The following is a 15,943-nucleotide window of genomic DNA, read 5'->3' as shown; positions in this document are numbered from 1 at the left end:
AATTGACGGAGCAGGAGAGAGAGACACACACACACACGTAATTTGCATAGACCCTGGAGGAGCCGAGAGGGAGAGGGAGGGAGATCGAGGAGGAGAAGAAGGGGGGTGGAAAGGGGCCAGGATGGGCAGTTTAACAGGAAGCGGAGACGGAGAGGGAAGGGTGCAAAAGCAGCACTGTCTCCGTCTTCTTCGCTTTCTGTCGCCGGGCTGCTCTCTTCTGGGGTAGCGTGAAACAGACAAGGCGAAAAAAAGGAACAGCCTGATTTGAGCGTAGCGCGCTAGTTGTTCATTAATATAAAAAAAAATAATGCAAGAGAGGTATTTTCGACATTAGAGACCCATTGGCAGAGCACTTTGAGTCACTCCAGGTTGCACGGAACCGCACTGGCTCCGCTTTGAACTTGCTCAGTTACTGAATGATACTACAGTACATTCACTTCAGATTTCCGCAGACAGATCTTACTGCACACCGCTGCGCTTAACATCGTATGTTTGTATATTTGTCTTGCAGGCAAATTTTACAATAGCCCCCCATTGTAACATGGTCATGTTACTGTAATTATTGTTCTACTGACCTTTATAAATCATAATAAAGTCTAATACAGTAACATGATTATTCTACTGCACTGGGACTGTAGCTCCTATTGTAACAGACTGTTCTACTGTACTGGGACTGTAGCTCCTATTGTAACAGGAATGTTCTACTGTACTGGGACTGTAGCTCCTATTGTAACAGACTGTTCTACTGTACTGGGACTGTAGCTCCTATTGTAACAGGAATGTTCTACTGTACTGGGACTGTAGCTCCTATTGTAACAGACTGTTCTACTGCACTGGGACTGTAGCCCCTATTGTAACAGGACTGTTCTGCTGTACTGGGACTGTAGCCCCTATTGTAACAGGACTGTTCTGCTGTACTGGGACTGTACCCCTATTGTAACAGGACTGTTCTACTGCACTGGGACTGTAGCTCCTATTGTAACAGACTGTTCTACTGTACTGGGACTGTAGCTCCTATTGTAACAGACTGTTCTACTGTACTGGGACTGTAGCTCCTATTGTAACAGGACTGTTCTGCTGTACTGGGACTGTACCCCTATTGTAACAGGACTGTTCTACTGCACTGGGACTGAAGCTCCTATTGTAACAGGACTGTTCTACTGTACTGGGACTGTAGCTCCTATTGTAACAGATTGGTCTACTGCACTGGGACTGTAGCCCCTATTGTAACAGGACTGTTCTACTGGACTGGGACTTTAGCTCCTATTGTAACAGGACTGTTGTACTGTACTGGGAGTGTAGCCCCTATTGTAACAGGACTGTTCTACTGTACTGGGACTGAAGCCCCTATTGTAATGGGTCTGTTCTACTGTACTGTGACTGCAGCCCCTGTTGTAACAGCACTGAACTACTGTATTGTGATTGTAGGTCCTATTGTAACAGGACTGTTCTATTATACTGTAGCCCCTATTGTAACAGGACTACTTTACTGTGTTCCCCTATTGTAAAAGGACTAATCTACTGTAGTGTTGTTTTAATGGCAACCTAGAAACCTTTGCTCATCCGTCAGCCCATGTTAGGTCAACTTACTGTATTTGTGTAGATAGTCTTTCTGGTGTCCTATTATCCACCACAGTAAGATAGAACTAGAACAATTGCCAAGCAAAGTGTGTCAATTTACGAGACAGCTGTGCTACGATGTCTGGAGTTCTGGGTTAACATAGCCACCTATATTGACTACAGCAACCCTTGGGAAAATAACATATCCTGTAGACGACCATAGATTTCTAGAGAAATACCTCTGTTTCCTTGTGGGAATGTTGGGCAGGTAGTGTAGGCAAGCTTCACGTCATAGAACCTTCAGAGATTTCATTTTCTCTGATGAATCAAGCTTGAATCTTAGCTTTGCTAGTGAGCAGCTTTTCCTAGATGCACCTCCCTCCTCTATGAGGACAAATTCTCGGGGGCCCCCCCCTGATTGCTAGTGAGGTTACCAGGTCCTGGGACATATTACCTGGTATTTATGTTACAATGTCCTGGTTACACGTCATGCCACCAGTGTGGCTGTTTATCTTACTCCTGTTCTGGCCTCACAGCAATAGCTTCCAGCTGAATCTCGACTGGATTTAGAAAATCCTCCCTCTCAGTTTTCAGGTCTTGAAGACTTTTTGTCATACTACTTGTTAGAAATCTGTCAACCATCTGTCACAATATGAGAATTCTACTACAGTTTTAATCAGAGACACCCTTGCAGCATGACTATTCTATACTATGTTCTTCAGAGACACTATCACAATACAACTGTTCTACACTATTTTTATCTGAGACACTATTGCAGCAGGAATGTTCTATCCTACTTTTATGAGAGACACCATCTTTTATCAGAGACTATCTCAGCACGACTATAGTACTTTTATCAGAGACTATTGCAACATGACTATTCTATATTACTTTTATCAGAGCACAACTATTTTATATTATTTAATCAGAGACACTATCGCAACACGACTATTCTATATTACTGTAATGAGAGACACTATTGCTGCAGGACTGTTATACCCTACTTTCTTCAGAGACACTATTCCAAGTACGACTGTTCTGTCCTACTTTCATCAGAGACACTATTGCAGTCTATTCTACCTACACTGTTGTGCTACCCAACTCTACAGAAAGCTTATTCTGTATTTTTGATACAGCTCCTATTGTACCATGGCTGTTCCACTTCATTTTTTATGATTGCCCCCTCCTTAATATACTGTGGAATCAGTCTGCATTAGTATCCACCACACACCACCCCTTTTTCTCCCTCTCCCATTCCATTTGGAAAAAGGAAAAAGACTCCAGTCTCCTTTTGTGCTGTAGCCATGGCAACAAAGACAAGGTTGGAGAGTTGTTGGTGGGGGGGGGGGGGGTTAGGGGGAAGGGGAGGACGAAAGGGGCCGTCTTGTAACAGCTATAACTCATGTCTCCCTCTGGTGGATGATCTAGGGATTGCGCACTTCTTCAGTATCTTAACTGCTGATAATACTTGTGCGATTTCCAGACCCCCTCACTCGCTTAAGATCGCCACTGAAGCACTGATAAATTCTGATCAGGACCCTGACGGTGAGTGTACCCACGCCAGCTGTTCAGAACCCTGCTTGTTGTTCAATACCAGGGCACCAAGATTATTAGCTCGCTGGCGGTCTAGCCCATGGTAGCCCTGCGAGACCAAACACCAAAACTAAGCAGCCGTCACACAGCAGCATAGAGTCCACAATGCTGCACACCTGAGCCAAATCTTCCACACCCAGGTGTGCGAGACAGGAAAGCATACACATGTTCACACAACATGGACACTGCACATAATAATAATAATAATAATAATAATAATAATAATAATAATAATAATAATAATACCTTACACATGTGTAACACTTTTCTGGACACTCCACTCAAAGCTCTTTACAGGTCATGGGGATCCCCTCCACCCCCACCAGTGTGCAGCCCCACCTGGATGATGCGACAGTAGTCATAGTGCACCAGTACTCTCCCCACACACCAGCTCTCAGTGGGGAGGAGAGCAGAGTGATGAAGCCAGTTCAGAGAGGGGGGTTATTAGGAGGCCTTGATTGGTAAGGGCCAATGGGAAATTTGCCCAGGAAACTGGAATAACACCTACTTAACTTCAGTGGGCTGCCAGTTGTAAGTTGGGGGGTGATATGGCTGCCCATATTTAACATATTTAACACGCTCCGCGCTTTTCCTAAGAGCGGCGATAAACTCAGCTACTCTCCTCAGTCAGGGATGTCTGCAGCGGACTGATGTCCTGGCCCTCTGCACCTCTGAGATGAGCTCCAGGTTGCCGAGCAGCACGTCGCCATTTAACGAAAACAGAAGGATCATCATCGCTATCATCACGTGAGAAAGAGCGCCCCTAAACCAGCATGAAGGTAAGTAGCAGTAGAAAGATCCATCACCCCCATGACTATATGAATTAGAGCGCCCCCTCTTTCTGCGCAGGCCCAGCGGGGGAACTGCAACTCATAGTGAAGAATGACGGACACACTGAAGTTGTGGATACAAGCTATTTATTAGTATAGTTCGATCGTTGTTGGGTGGATCGGTGAGGGGTGGATTTATTCCAAGTCACTGCAGGGTCAGGAGGGAGGGAGAGAGAGGGGAGGAAGAGGAAGGCTCACAGAGATAAGCTAATGAAGAGGGGAGAGGATCGGAGACAGAAAGGGATGCAGGAGGGGCAGGGACAGGGGGGAGAGAGTGCATTTTGGTGTACGAGTGGAAATCCAGACGCCGTGTTTGTGTGTGCGTGCGTGTAGACGGCGGTATAAGGGTCAGCCCATCTGTCCAGCTGTGTGTCTCTGTGGATTGGCTGTGTCAGTTCCCGCTCCATCTGCCAACCACAGTGTCGGTCAGTCAGTGTCCCAGCGTCGGTCTGCCTCTCACAGGGCGCTGGGGTTCCGGAAGTTGTGTCCGGCGAACCGGGCCTGATCCCCTAACTCCTCCTCGATCCTGAGAAAGAGAGGGAGAGGAACCGGATGTCAAGGCGGATAAGGCTGACATCACAATTCAGCCTTCACGCAGGGAGAGATGGGACCTCACCTCATCAGCTGGTTGTACTTTGCCAGACGCTCTGATCTGCAGGGGGCGCCAGTCTTGATCTGCATGGAGAGAGGTGGGGATAGGGGGAGAATAGAGACATGACCATACAGAGAGGTAGTCAGGATTGAGATACACAAATTGAAGCTTGCCTACACTTACATCAGAAAAAAAGATGCAGAGGTAGCAAAATTAGAAAGTGAGATACAGACAGAGATAGCGAAGCCAGAAAATGAGATACAGACAGAAATAACGAAGGCAGAAAATGAGATACAGACAGAGGTAGTGAAGGTAGAAAATGAGGTGCTGGAAGATATACAGAGAGAGAGAAACAGGGAATTGAGTGGCTACAAAGGAGAAGATGTACAAAATAAAAACTGGGGTGTACCTACTTCTGTCCTTCTGTTTGATTTATTTTTGTCATTTGAAAGTATTCATTATTTACTTACTTTATTTTATTGATTATATAAACTTGATTATTTTTGTATTTTCTCCTTGTGGCTTAAACTCAGATTCACATAAAGTATTTGTAATGTCGTGTTAAATGGCTTCTCGCAATTGTTCAAGACTTGTCATGCTTTCATTTCATTGTTAACTATATGCCTTGGCACTACTGTGCCTCATCAGTCTTGCCTATAAAGTGCTTTAACTGAGCTGGAGAGCAGAAGATAACGTCAGATACCTGTCCAGTGCAGAGCCCTACAACAAGGTCAGCGATGAAGGTGTCCTCTGTCTCCCCAGAACGGTGACTGACCATCACTCCCCAGCCATTCTCCTGTGCCAGCTTGCACCTGAGAGACAATGAGCACACTGAGAGTCAGACTGGGCACACAGAGTCAGATTAAGCATACTTTCAGTCAAGATTAACACTATGATTCTGTATCAATGTACAATGAGGGTCAATACAAAGGCACTGAAAGTCAGAATTAACACACTGAGGGTTAAAATGCACACACTAAGTCTCAATATTAATATATTATATATAAGAGTGAATGCACAGGCACTGAGAATCAGATTTAGCGCACTGAGATTCAAAATGAACACATTGTGAGTCAATAAGATGTGATACGCCAGCACAAGGTAAGAATGAACACAATAAGAGTCAGAATGACCACACTGAGAGTCAATACGCCAGCACAGCAAATCGAACTGACTGTGTCCATGAGGGTCAATACACAAGCACTAAGGGTCAGAATGATCATAATGAGAATTAAAATTATTACACGCTCTGTGAGTCAATGTTAACAGACAAGGAGCAACACACATACAAGTCAGAATAAACACACTGAGAGTCAATATGGATACACCCTAACAGCCTCATTATAAAAGAAGTGGCAGCCATATTGAGAGTCAATATGCACACTGATTGTTAATAACTGCATACCAGTCAAAAATAGTTTGGACTGAGAACAATATACAGAAATGAAAGTCAATGAGAGTCACAATCACTGTTTATCCACTGTTCCATCATTTCATCTCTTCTCACAGGTTACGGAATACAGACTGCAGATCACAGTGTATTGATCCACACCTGCAGAACCTCGCCGAAAAACATGATTCCTCTCTCTCCCCTTTCCCACTTCTTCTTCTTCCTCTATCCAGTACTGGGCTGTGGGGGTGCCTGAGCCTATCCCAGCACGCAATGGGTGCAAGGTGGGATCCAAATCGATCAACCTAAATGATCTCACTATCTCTGGAAGCACTATCTCTCTTTCACTGATTAAGGATTACTGATTATAGATTGGCTCAAGCTGATAGAGACCCTCACTGCCCCTCTTACCCTCTCATATTGTCACAGATTGTCACAGACTAACTGTGGAGAGCAGGGGAGCGGAAAAAGACCCATATGCGTAGCGGCGGAACGGGAAAAAGGCCCAGGCTCAGCAGTTCAGGAGTCAGATAGAAACCAATGCCCTCAGGCAGCGGACGTGGGGCGACCTGGGTGGTAAGGTGGGTTTCAGGACATCCGGACGTCAATGCTGAGCGAGGGCAGAGTGCAAGACCCGGACATATATAGCCCAAGGGAAAGAGAGGGACTGGAAGGACAGCAGGCAGGAAACTAGGGACAGGACAGAGTAGGAGCGCCCTCTGGCTACAGAGGGCGTGACACATATACAGTAGATTAAAGATTAAATAGCTCTTCCTTATGCAGCTTCATTCTCTCACATCCTCTCTTTCCCTCTCTTATTGATTAGAAATTAGTGACTGCTGCTTGTAGGGCCCATGTGGCCAACCCAGCCCCTGTCTCTCTGATTGATTATCACTTAGCAATGACTCACGCCTGGATGGCCTCGGTGACGGAGCCGATCTGGTTGACCTTCAGCAGCAGGCAGTTGCAGGCCCGTTCCTCGGCTGCTTTCTCGATGCGCTTGGGGTTCGTCACGGTCAGGTCGTCCCCGACAACCTGGATCGCCACGGAGCCCGTGAACCGGGACCAAGCCTCCCAGTCGTCCTGGTCAAAGGGGTCCTCAATGGACACCACTGAGTGAGAGGGGGCGGGGCACAGGGGGAGGGGAGGGGCACAGGGAAGGGGCGTGTCATTGGGAGATGAGGCGGGCCACACGGAGAGGGGGCAGGTCATCGGGAGAGGAGGTAGGGCACAGGTGGGGGCAGATCATCGGGAGAGAAGGCAGAGGAGACAGGGTACACAGAGAGGAGGAAGGTCATAAGGAGAGGGGGCAGGACACAGTGGAAGAAGGCAGGTCATATGGTGAGAAGGCAGGGCACAGGGACAGCGGCAGATTAGATGGTGCACAGAAAATGACCAGACCTTTCAGAATTGCAGAGAAACAAGTAGGAAGGGATATGGACTGTCTAGCTGTTACATCTTTAATTCCATGTCAGGAACAGAGGGACAAACGGCAAGACAATGAAACGTGTACTTGTTACAGCTCTTCCAGAATTACAGTTCTGATCCCTGTTGGTCCCCACGTTATAGAAAAGATAATTCTGCTCGGCGGATTAATGGAACGCCGTACACTGACAGCCTGAAGGAACTGAACCTCTTCAGTCTTGAACAGAGTAGCCAATTTAGTGATCTGATCCAAGAACTCAAAATCCTCAAAGCCAATTGAGCAGCCTTCTTTAGAATCAGCAGTGCAAAGAAAGGACACAGTATAGGACACAAGTGGAAACTATAGGGAAGAGCATTTAAAATGGAGAACAGGAGGCATGCCTTTTAAACCAAGAGCTATGGGGCTATAGAACAAACTGCCCAGCCATGCAGTTGAAGCTGATAACCTGGGTTTTTTCAGATCAACTATCAGACTGGCCAGATCACTCTCACTTGTAACTTTTGTCACGATCACATGCAGAGAGGGATGGAGACAGCGACACATTGATGCAGCCAGACAGAGGGCCGATTACCTGGGTAGTCGTTAACAAAGCTCTGGTACAAGTCCGACAGCTCTTCGGCAGTGATGTACCGTGCAGGGTCGTCAGGAGACTTGAAGTCCAGGTCGTACTTCCCGTCACGGTAGAACTCTGATGCTGCCACGTCCATCCCAATCACCACCTTGTCAGTGAACCCAGCTTTCTCAATCGCTGTTTTTAACAGCTCCAGGGCTGAGAGAGAGAGGGGTTTAGACAGATACACTGATAGGCCAGTAAGACTGGCTGACTTGACTCTACAGCACAGTGACACTGACTGACTGACTGGATGCTACAGCACAGTGACCCTGACTGACTGACTGGACACTACAGCACAGAGACACTGACTGACTGGACACTACAGCACAGTGACACTGACTGACTGGACACTCCAGCACAGTGACACTGACTGACTGACTGGACACTACAGCACAGAGACACTGACTGACTGGACACTACAGCACAAAGACACTGACTGACTGGACACTACAGCACAGTGACACTGACTGGACGCTAAAATATACTGGCACTGGGAAACACTAAGCCACACTAATGTGCACACTCTCTCTGTCTCCTTCTCCGGCTTCAGCTTTCCCCTCTGACCCTCTGCCACTCTCTCGCCACCCTCACCCTCGCTGTTCTCCAGGATGTTGGGAGCGAACCCCCCCTCGTCGCCCACGTTGGTCGCGTCCTGGCCGTACTTCTCCCGGATCACCCCCCTCAGCGTGTGGTAGAGCTCGGCCCCCACGCGCAGCGCGTCGCGGAAGGACTCCGCCCCCACCGGCAGCACCATGAACTCCTGCATGGCCAGCTTGTTCCCTGCGTGAGAGCCCCCGTTGATGACATTGAAGGCCTGGGAGAGAGAGAGAGGGATAAAGAGAGACAGAGCAAGGAAATAAGAAAGAATCATTCTCAAATTCAAAGCAGGATCCAGTGCTGGTGTAGAACTTGACCTGAGCTGGGTTCATTCTAAATTTACTCTTTGCAGAGAGACAGATGCCTGGTGTGTGAGACGTTTCGGAAATAGCTGAAAGGCAGGGATAATTTGGTCAAAAATATCCTCCTGCCGTGTGTACAGGTTCTAACAAATATGCAATGATCACATCCTTTCATGGTAGCACAAGAAAGTCACCAGAGCTGTACTCAGACTATAAAGGCTTCCTAAAAGTTCAAAGCACAGGGGGGATGCACTCTGATGTGTCTTCTTTGTGTGTTCTCTGGAAAAAGGTCTTGTTCAATCAAATGAAAACTCATCTCAAACCTTTGCAGATCTGCTCCAGAACTTGTATCCCCCACACTGGTTAGCAAACAGGAAACAGTGGGCTGTCTTAAGGGACAAAACCTCTGATTGGGCTGAAGTAAGCAGTGGTGTACCTCAAGGATCTGCCGTAGGTCCACTGCCTTTTCTGATCTCTATGAAGTATTTAGAATGTGACATAGGTAGAGGTGCACTTTTACTTTTTACAATGCCTCATATAATTTCTATCATGTTATTATTATTATTAACTTTTATGAGATTCAAATAGCAGAGGAGCAGCACACATAGAAATTGTCGATAAAATGGCAGCCGTTCTCTGGCAAACCTGGGTGGGTCATGCACCAGCAGATCCACTGCACAGCAGATCAGGGTGATGAGGGCATAGCTACCCTACTGCAGGAATCCAGGAGCAACCTTAGAATGGTCAGAGTTCACAATTCCAGAGTGGGATGTAACCAGGAATCAGGGACAGATGGGATCTTTAATTACCAAATAGGCAGGACCTTGGTTTAAACTCACACACAAAAGACAGCACTTCTAATAGGAACAGTCCCCAGCCCTGGTCCTGGAGGAACAGTGTCTCTTCCGGGGTTTTTTCCCAGCTGAGCTCTATATCTCCAGAGCTCATTGATCTGCTTGGTCATTTAGGTCTGAACTCCACTCAGCCTCTTCTTAAGTCGTTTGCAGTTATTTCTGTCTAAACGGTTGTTACTAGTTGATGCATAGTTAACGAACTGACACAGGTGGGAGTGATGCTGCAACAGACATACCCACAGAGGGGAAGGGATTCAATTGCTTCAAGTTCCTGTAGTACACATGAGTGAGGGCAGTGCTGGAATCCCTGCATTCCTAACATGCTGATTGTCATACTAACAGGAGTCATACTATCAGACTGCCAGTGTGTGGAGCATGTCAGATTGTCAGAGCCTGTGAGTTATTGTGTCAACCAGCCATTGAGCCAGAGTCCCAGTGCCCCAGTGCACGTGAGAGTCCGTGTATAATTGTCAGCCTGCTCTCACCGGAACTGGCAGCACAAGCTCAGTGTTTCCAGCCAGGTCAGCAATGTGGCGGTACAGGGGGACATCTTTTTCCGCTGCACCAGCCTTACAGATAGCCAGGGACACCCCCAGGATAGCATTGGCACCAAACTTGGCTGTAAAACAGAGGCATAGTCACACACCGATTGACACAGTCATTCATAGAAACAGATAAAACAGCATGAAAATAATGCTGCATAGGGATGTACAATACAGAATACCTGGCAATACAGTATAGTTATATAGTATTGCAGAGTGAAATGATACAGTATGACAGCACAGTGTAATACAGTACTTCGCTCAGATTTACTGCATATTACAGTATAATAATACAGGTGTAGAATACTGTGGAGAGTAGTGATCCAGTAAATACAGTAATGATACATAGTAATTCAATACTATGTGTAGTGACTCAGTATTACTGCATAAGGCAGTGATCCAGTAGTTCAGAACTATACATAATAATGATACAGTAATAGAGCACAGTGTACAGATACAGTAAAACAGCGTAGTGTAGTGATATACAGTAGTAATACTGCATTATACAGCACAGTAATTGTGTAAGTGTGACTTGTTCATTTCTGATGATGCTAAGAAATGCTTTGTACTTCAAGCAACAACAAAACAGTTTGTTTGTTATCATCGTCAGTCTTATTTTTGTTTCCGTTACGGTTTTTACCGCTACAACTTGATTCATTGTGTTTCGTTGTGTTTCTACACTGCTGTATACTCCATTGTCTCTTTATGGTGTCTAGAAAAAAAACACTGATCCAAGCAATTGATGGATGGATGGAGGGATTGATCCGGGGCAGCTCACACTTATTCTCGGTGCCGTCCATCTCTAACATCAAGTTGTCCAGCTTCTCCTGCTCGACGACACTGATCTCCTGCAACCCAAACCACACAACGCTCGCTGTGACACACACATCACAGTCCACCACCAACAGCCTGTGCTTTTGTCTATAACGTCTTGCAAGGTTCGAAATTCCCGTCCTCAACTCCCCAGACAGCCGACGACAGCGTGCTGACTCATTCTGGTCTCCAGCGTACCGACGGCACAAAGGAATTTTAAACTTGCTGAACAGGGCACATTGTTCCCTGCCTCTGTTTTCCACTGTTAATTTTCAGCAGACGGGACTCTCAACAGGTTAATGACCTCATCACCAGTCCCTCACCCACTCTCTCACTAACGACGTTCTGCACCAGTGTCACTCGAGAATATCAGTCTTGGATCATCCGTTAATCAAAATGACATCCTAAACATGTCATCAATATCCAAAACCCATGCACTTTATGTTTCTCAAAACGTATCTGCATGAATAGCGTGATGGGTTTCTGTTGATGCTCAGTCTACACATACACAGAGCGCACTGCGCCCCACACGATACGGACAGTGCAACCAACACATTCTTCAAATATAGATCTCAAATAACTATAGATAGTTTTCATTCTTTGTAAAAATAAATTGTCCTGCACACACATACTGGATATAACACATAAAACTGAAAACCCCCAACCGATACTGTCGCATCCGGATACAGTGACTCACTGATTCAAGCAGCGCAGGCCGAAGGGTGTCATTGATGTGAGCTACAGCCTGCAGGACGCCTGAACAGAGAGACAGGGGGACAGTTCAAGGATATTGTGAGGAAACGGGATATTAAGACAATACAGGGTGTTATAATCGATACAGGCTCAAGAGCAATTACAGATAGTGCAGATATGCCATGAGAGTATAGAGAGCACATGATAAGGGAGGTGACGATAACACAGTGGGGATGGCCTGGTATCGTAACAGTATACAAACAGGGCAGAAAAACTGTGATGCTACATATTATGATAATAGAGAAATACAGTGGCATTGTCACGATAAAACAGGGACGTCATGATATTACAACCATACCCCCGCTAGTCAAAAGACAGAGATAGAAAACATTGCAACAGGTCAGAAATACTGCAATAAACTTGCAATGAAGTCATGCTGAGGAGATGTGGAAGTGGAGACAGTATCCTGAGCGCCTCCCATCCACACCTCTTCAGTATCGCCTTCGGATCTGCCCCTCTCCCTAGCCTTCATTCTCAGATTTACAGCTGCTGATTACCGCTGGCGCTCCTGCCCCATTTCGGAACACAGAGACAGCTGCAAGTTTTGCACGACGCCCTGCGGAGAAGAGGGAGGCGGTACAGGCAGGCTCCTCTGACCCGCCCACCTTAAGACGTCATAGGCAGCCTACGCTGCTCTGTCCCGCAGGCTCAGCGCTGATTGCAGGAGAGGAATGTCCATCACTGACAGAACCACAAGCCTGTAAGCGCCCGGCAGGCCACAGGGGGGCGCTGTGTCTCAGACAACTCCCACCCTGCTCTGGGTGCCCCTTAGCCAAAGGAGCAGTGCCGCTTGCAGCACGTCGGTGCCAGGCAGGTAGTGTCATAGCCCAGGCTCGGACCCGGGATATCAGAGCCCGACCTGATCTCAGGTGACGCCTTTACCCGTTGAGCCACTGCAGAAGCAAGCTTGTCTCTTATTTCTCCCTTTCCACCCCCTTCAGGAGAACATAGGCAAGGTTACAAGTGAGAGGAGGCTGTTAGACCCACGTAGCCTGATTGGGAGCTAAATGATCCAGAGATCACCTCTCCCTGCCCTCCCCCATCTCCCTCCCCGGGTCTTCCCCTCTCACCTTTCCCCTTGTATCGGGACTTGTCGTTGTCTCTCAGCTCCAGGGCCTCGTAGATCCCAGTCGAGGCTCCGCTGGGAACAGCAGCACGGAACATGCCTGACGGGGAGGGAGAGAGACCGAGAGCAGGGGGTCATGGAAGACATGGCGCTCAGCTACAAGAGAGGGAAGACAGGTCTGGGAGGATCAGGGGGGGAAGGGTGTGGAGAGACAGGCAGAGGGAGGAAGAGCTGAGGGACGGAGAGGCAGCTGGGCTGTCACCTTTCTCCGTGTGAAGATCCACTTCCACTGTGGGGTTCCCACGGGAGTCCAAGATCTCACGGGCGTGGATATTGATGATCGACATCCTGAAAGAGAGAAGAGGAGTTCGCAAGGATGGGGCAGGGAACGCCGCAGCATTGAGACAGAGGAAGAGAGAGGAGAGAGGAGTTACAGAGAGCAGAAAGACGAGATAGAGAGGAGAGAAGATGGTTAGAACAGAGAGGAGGAAGAAGGTGAATGAGAGGACAGGAGAAAGAGAGAGGAGGTTCACAGACAGAGAGAGGGGAGAGAAAGACATGGATCCAGGGAGGTGAATGCTGAGACCTTCCTCTTGCCCTGTAGCTCCATCTTGGCAGCAGTGACATCACTGCGTGTACAATATGTCACACAGTCTGCTGTTTTGCCTCATTTTACATAGCCAGTGCATCACTGTGGACATCAGTGACAATATCATTAATATCTGGCCATGTGGTGCTGTTGACAATGCCTGGCATGTCGATGCCTACAGGGCAGCAGGGCTTCCGAAAGCACGGGCAAATCTGCCGCAGGTCTGTGAGGAGCTCGAGAGATCCCCCCGACCGGCATGGAGCCCACATTTCGATCCGCGGCATACCTCTTTCTCTCTCGATCCTCTCTTTCCCGAGCCGCCAAGGAGACAGGAGCCGGCAGCAGGGAGGGAGGGAGAGAAATCAATTATTAAAACCTGCTCGGGCTCCGGCGAAGCAAAGGAAGCCCTCGTTCGGAGACGCAGCAGAGGGAGGGGGGGGGGAGGTTTCTGCAGCCAAACTGACCCAGCGGCTGGTCTGCCAGGCTCTACTGCCAACAGCGCACCGAGTCCGACAGAGAGCCAGGGAGGAGGGAGACGAGGAAGAGGGGGAGAATGACCTCTAGGCTGTATCACACAACCTCCCAGAACCGATTAACTCTAATTAGACATCTCCTGCAGGTGCAGTAAGCTTCTGCAAGGCAATAGCTATGCACAGACAGATAGGACAGGAAAGGACACTGACAGACAGCTTGTCTGCAGTAATGCAGTAAAAAATAATCTTCAAAAGCCACGATACATACACATACACACACACACAGACAGGTCCAGCTCGATATCGGCAACCCACACAAGAACACACACAAGAGAGACTAATGTACCCGCACAGACGCACACTGACACGCAGATACACTGCCCTGCCGCACTGCCTCAGAGACCCCCCAGCGTCCGCAGTCTGATCGATACCGACCGGGAGCCGGCGTCTGCGGACGGAGAACGAAGACGGGGAAGAGCAGGGGAGAAGAGGGGGAGAGAGGGAGATGCCGGGCGGCGAGCGAGCCTTACCTGCTGCGTGTGCTTAGCCTTGCAGGGAGAGCGAGAGAATCTGACAGAACGAGGGAGGGAGCGAGAGAGAGAAATACAGATTGCAGGGGGGGGGGGTTGGGGGGGGAGGAGTGGAGCGAATGTGCCAGTCAGGGAGGGAGGAGAACGAGGAGGAGGGGAGGCTATGAGTCAGAGAGAGAGAGAGAGCGGGTCAAGGAGAGAGAGAGAGAGAGAGAGAGAACAGAGATGCAGCAGCACAAAGATGGAGAGAAGGAAAGACAGAGAGAGAGAGGTGTTTAGGAAAGCTGATTTATGGAAATGCAGGGAATCTCAGGAGAAGAGAGATGGCAAAGCCACAACACGCAGAATGGATCCCCAAAAGATTCACTATTATCTATTCTAGGCCTGTCTGCTCTATTCTGGAGAATGTTTTAAAACAAAAGCTGCCCTGACCTGCACGTACTCTCCTGACAGCTCTTCACAGATGTCGAGACGCTCCTATCTCAGACGTGGAGGAAAGCCCATCTTCCCGGGGATATTGTCATCGAGTTAATGTGTCAGCCTTGCACACGGTATTATGCGTGGTGGCGGGTCATCCGAAATCGGGAAGCCCTTGATAGAAAAATGAAACGCCCACAGAACACAGCAGTGCCGTTTCGGGTAGAAATGGGGGCCTAGATTGCACAGTGCAGGGCCTGACGAGGATGCTTGTGCAGCTGGCCGATAGTTCTACCACTAGGGTGTGGAGCTGGAAGGAGGGGGAGGGTTCAGCTCTATACCTTCCCAGAGACGAGGCCTGTCCTTTCAGTAGGTGAGCAAATGAAACTGAGCTTCCGAGAAGACAGACCCCTGCACAACAGAGAGAGGGAAACCGTCACCCGCTCAGCGATCAGGTGGAGAGGAAGGACAGGGCTCTTAATAAGCCATTTTGGGCTAACAGGATTATTTGCCTCACAGCAGATTTTTACAGCTCATGCGAGTGTCCTTGACACAGCAAGGGAGGGGAAGAAGGAGAGAGAGAGAGAGGAGAAGGAAGAGAGAGGCAGGAGGAGGAGGGGAAGCAAAGTCAATTCTAATTGGCTGATTTTCTGGTGTGTTTTGGGTCTTGGTCACGTGACCATCTGCAGACCTTTAACAGTTCAGTCCTTTTGAGAGAGAGAGAGTGAGTGGGAAAGGAGTACTGCAGGGGGATAGAAAAACACTATAAACCAAGAATATGACCAATGGTGACCAGGAGAACTAGGACCTGACATGTACAGGACTGAGCACCACAGCCTGGCTATAACACTGGGTGAGAGGCAGGCCTGGCTGGCCAGCGAGAACAGAAGAGGATCACAGGCCGGCCCCAGACACTGCTTGACACAGGCAGACCGGTCTGTGCAAGAGAGAACAGTCTGCGCTCCCACCCACACCTGTGTGAAGCACCTTCCACTGCACTGCA

The 15,943-nt window shown here is 48.3% G+C and overlaps 1 protein-coding gene across 5 annotated transcripts; it reads right to left on the bottom strand.

Annotated features, from left to right (window-relative positions):
* Positions 1-4,053: 4,053 nt before the first annotated feature.
* LOC102698052 (gamma-enolase) lies at positions 4,054-15,295 on the bottom strand. 5 transcript variants are annotated; one of them, XM_015337883.2, is made up of 13 exons: positions 14,956-15,295; positions 13,807-13,827; positions 13,194-13,279; positions 12,936-13,031; positions 11,810-11,868; positions 11,078-11,147; positions 10,243-10,376; positions 8,596-8,818; positions 7,963-8,160; positions 6,876-7,077; positions 5,279-5,387; positions 4,600-4,658; positions 4,054-4,509 (listed from the first exon to the last, which is right to left on the bottom strand). In XM_015337883.2, the coding sequence occupies exons 3-13, from the start codon at positions 13,276-13,278 to the stop codon at positions 4,440-4,442; spliced, it is 1,305 nt and encodes a 434-aa protein (XP_015193369.1). In that variant the 5' UTR covers position 13,279; positions 13,807-13,827; positions 14,956-15,295; the 3' UTR covers positions 4,054-4,439. The 5 variants fall into 5 exon arrangements, with proteins under 5 accessions (XP_015193369.1, XP_015193366.1, XP_069038876.1 ...); XM_015337880.2 differs by lacking the exon at positions 14,956-15,295 and adding an exon at positions 14,524-14,612; XM_069182775.1 differs by lacking the exon at positions 14,956-15,295 and adding an exon at positions 14,525-14,560 and having other exon boundaries at positions 13,807-13,860.
* Between the last annotated feature and the right edge of the window lie 648 nt (positions 15,296-15,943).

Source organism: Lepisosteus oculatus, chromosome 23 (assembly GCF_040954835.1).
Source record: "Lepisosteus oculatus isolate fLepOcu1 chromosome 23, fLepOcu1.hap2, whole genome shotgun sequence".
NCBI classification, from domain to species: domain Eukaryota; kingdom Metazoa; phylum Chordata; class Actinopteri; order Semionotiformes; family Lepisosteidae; genus Lepisosteus; species Lepisosteus oculatus.
The sequence above is the reverse complement of the archived record's forward strand: the minus strand, read 5'-3'. Positions and strand labels throughout refer to the sequence as shown.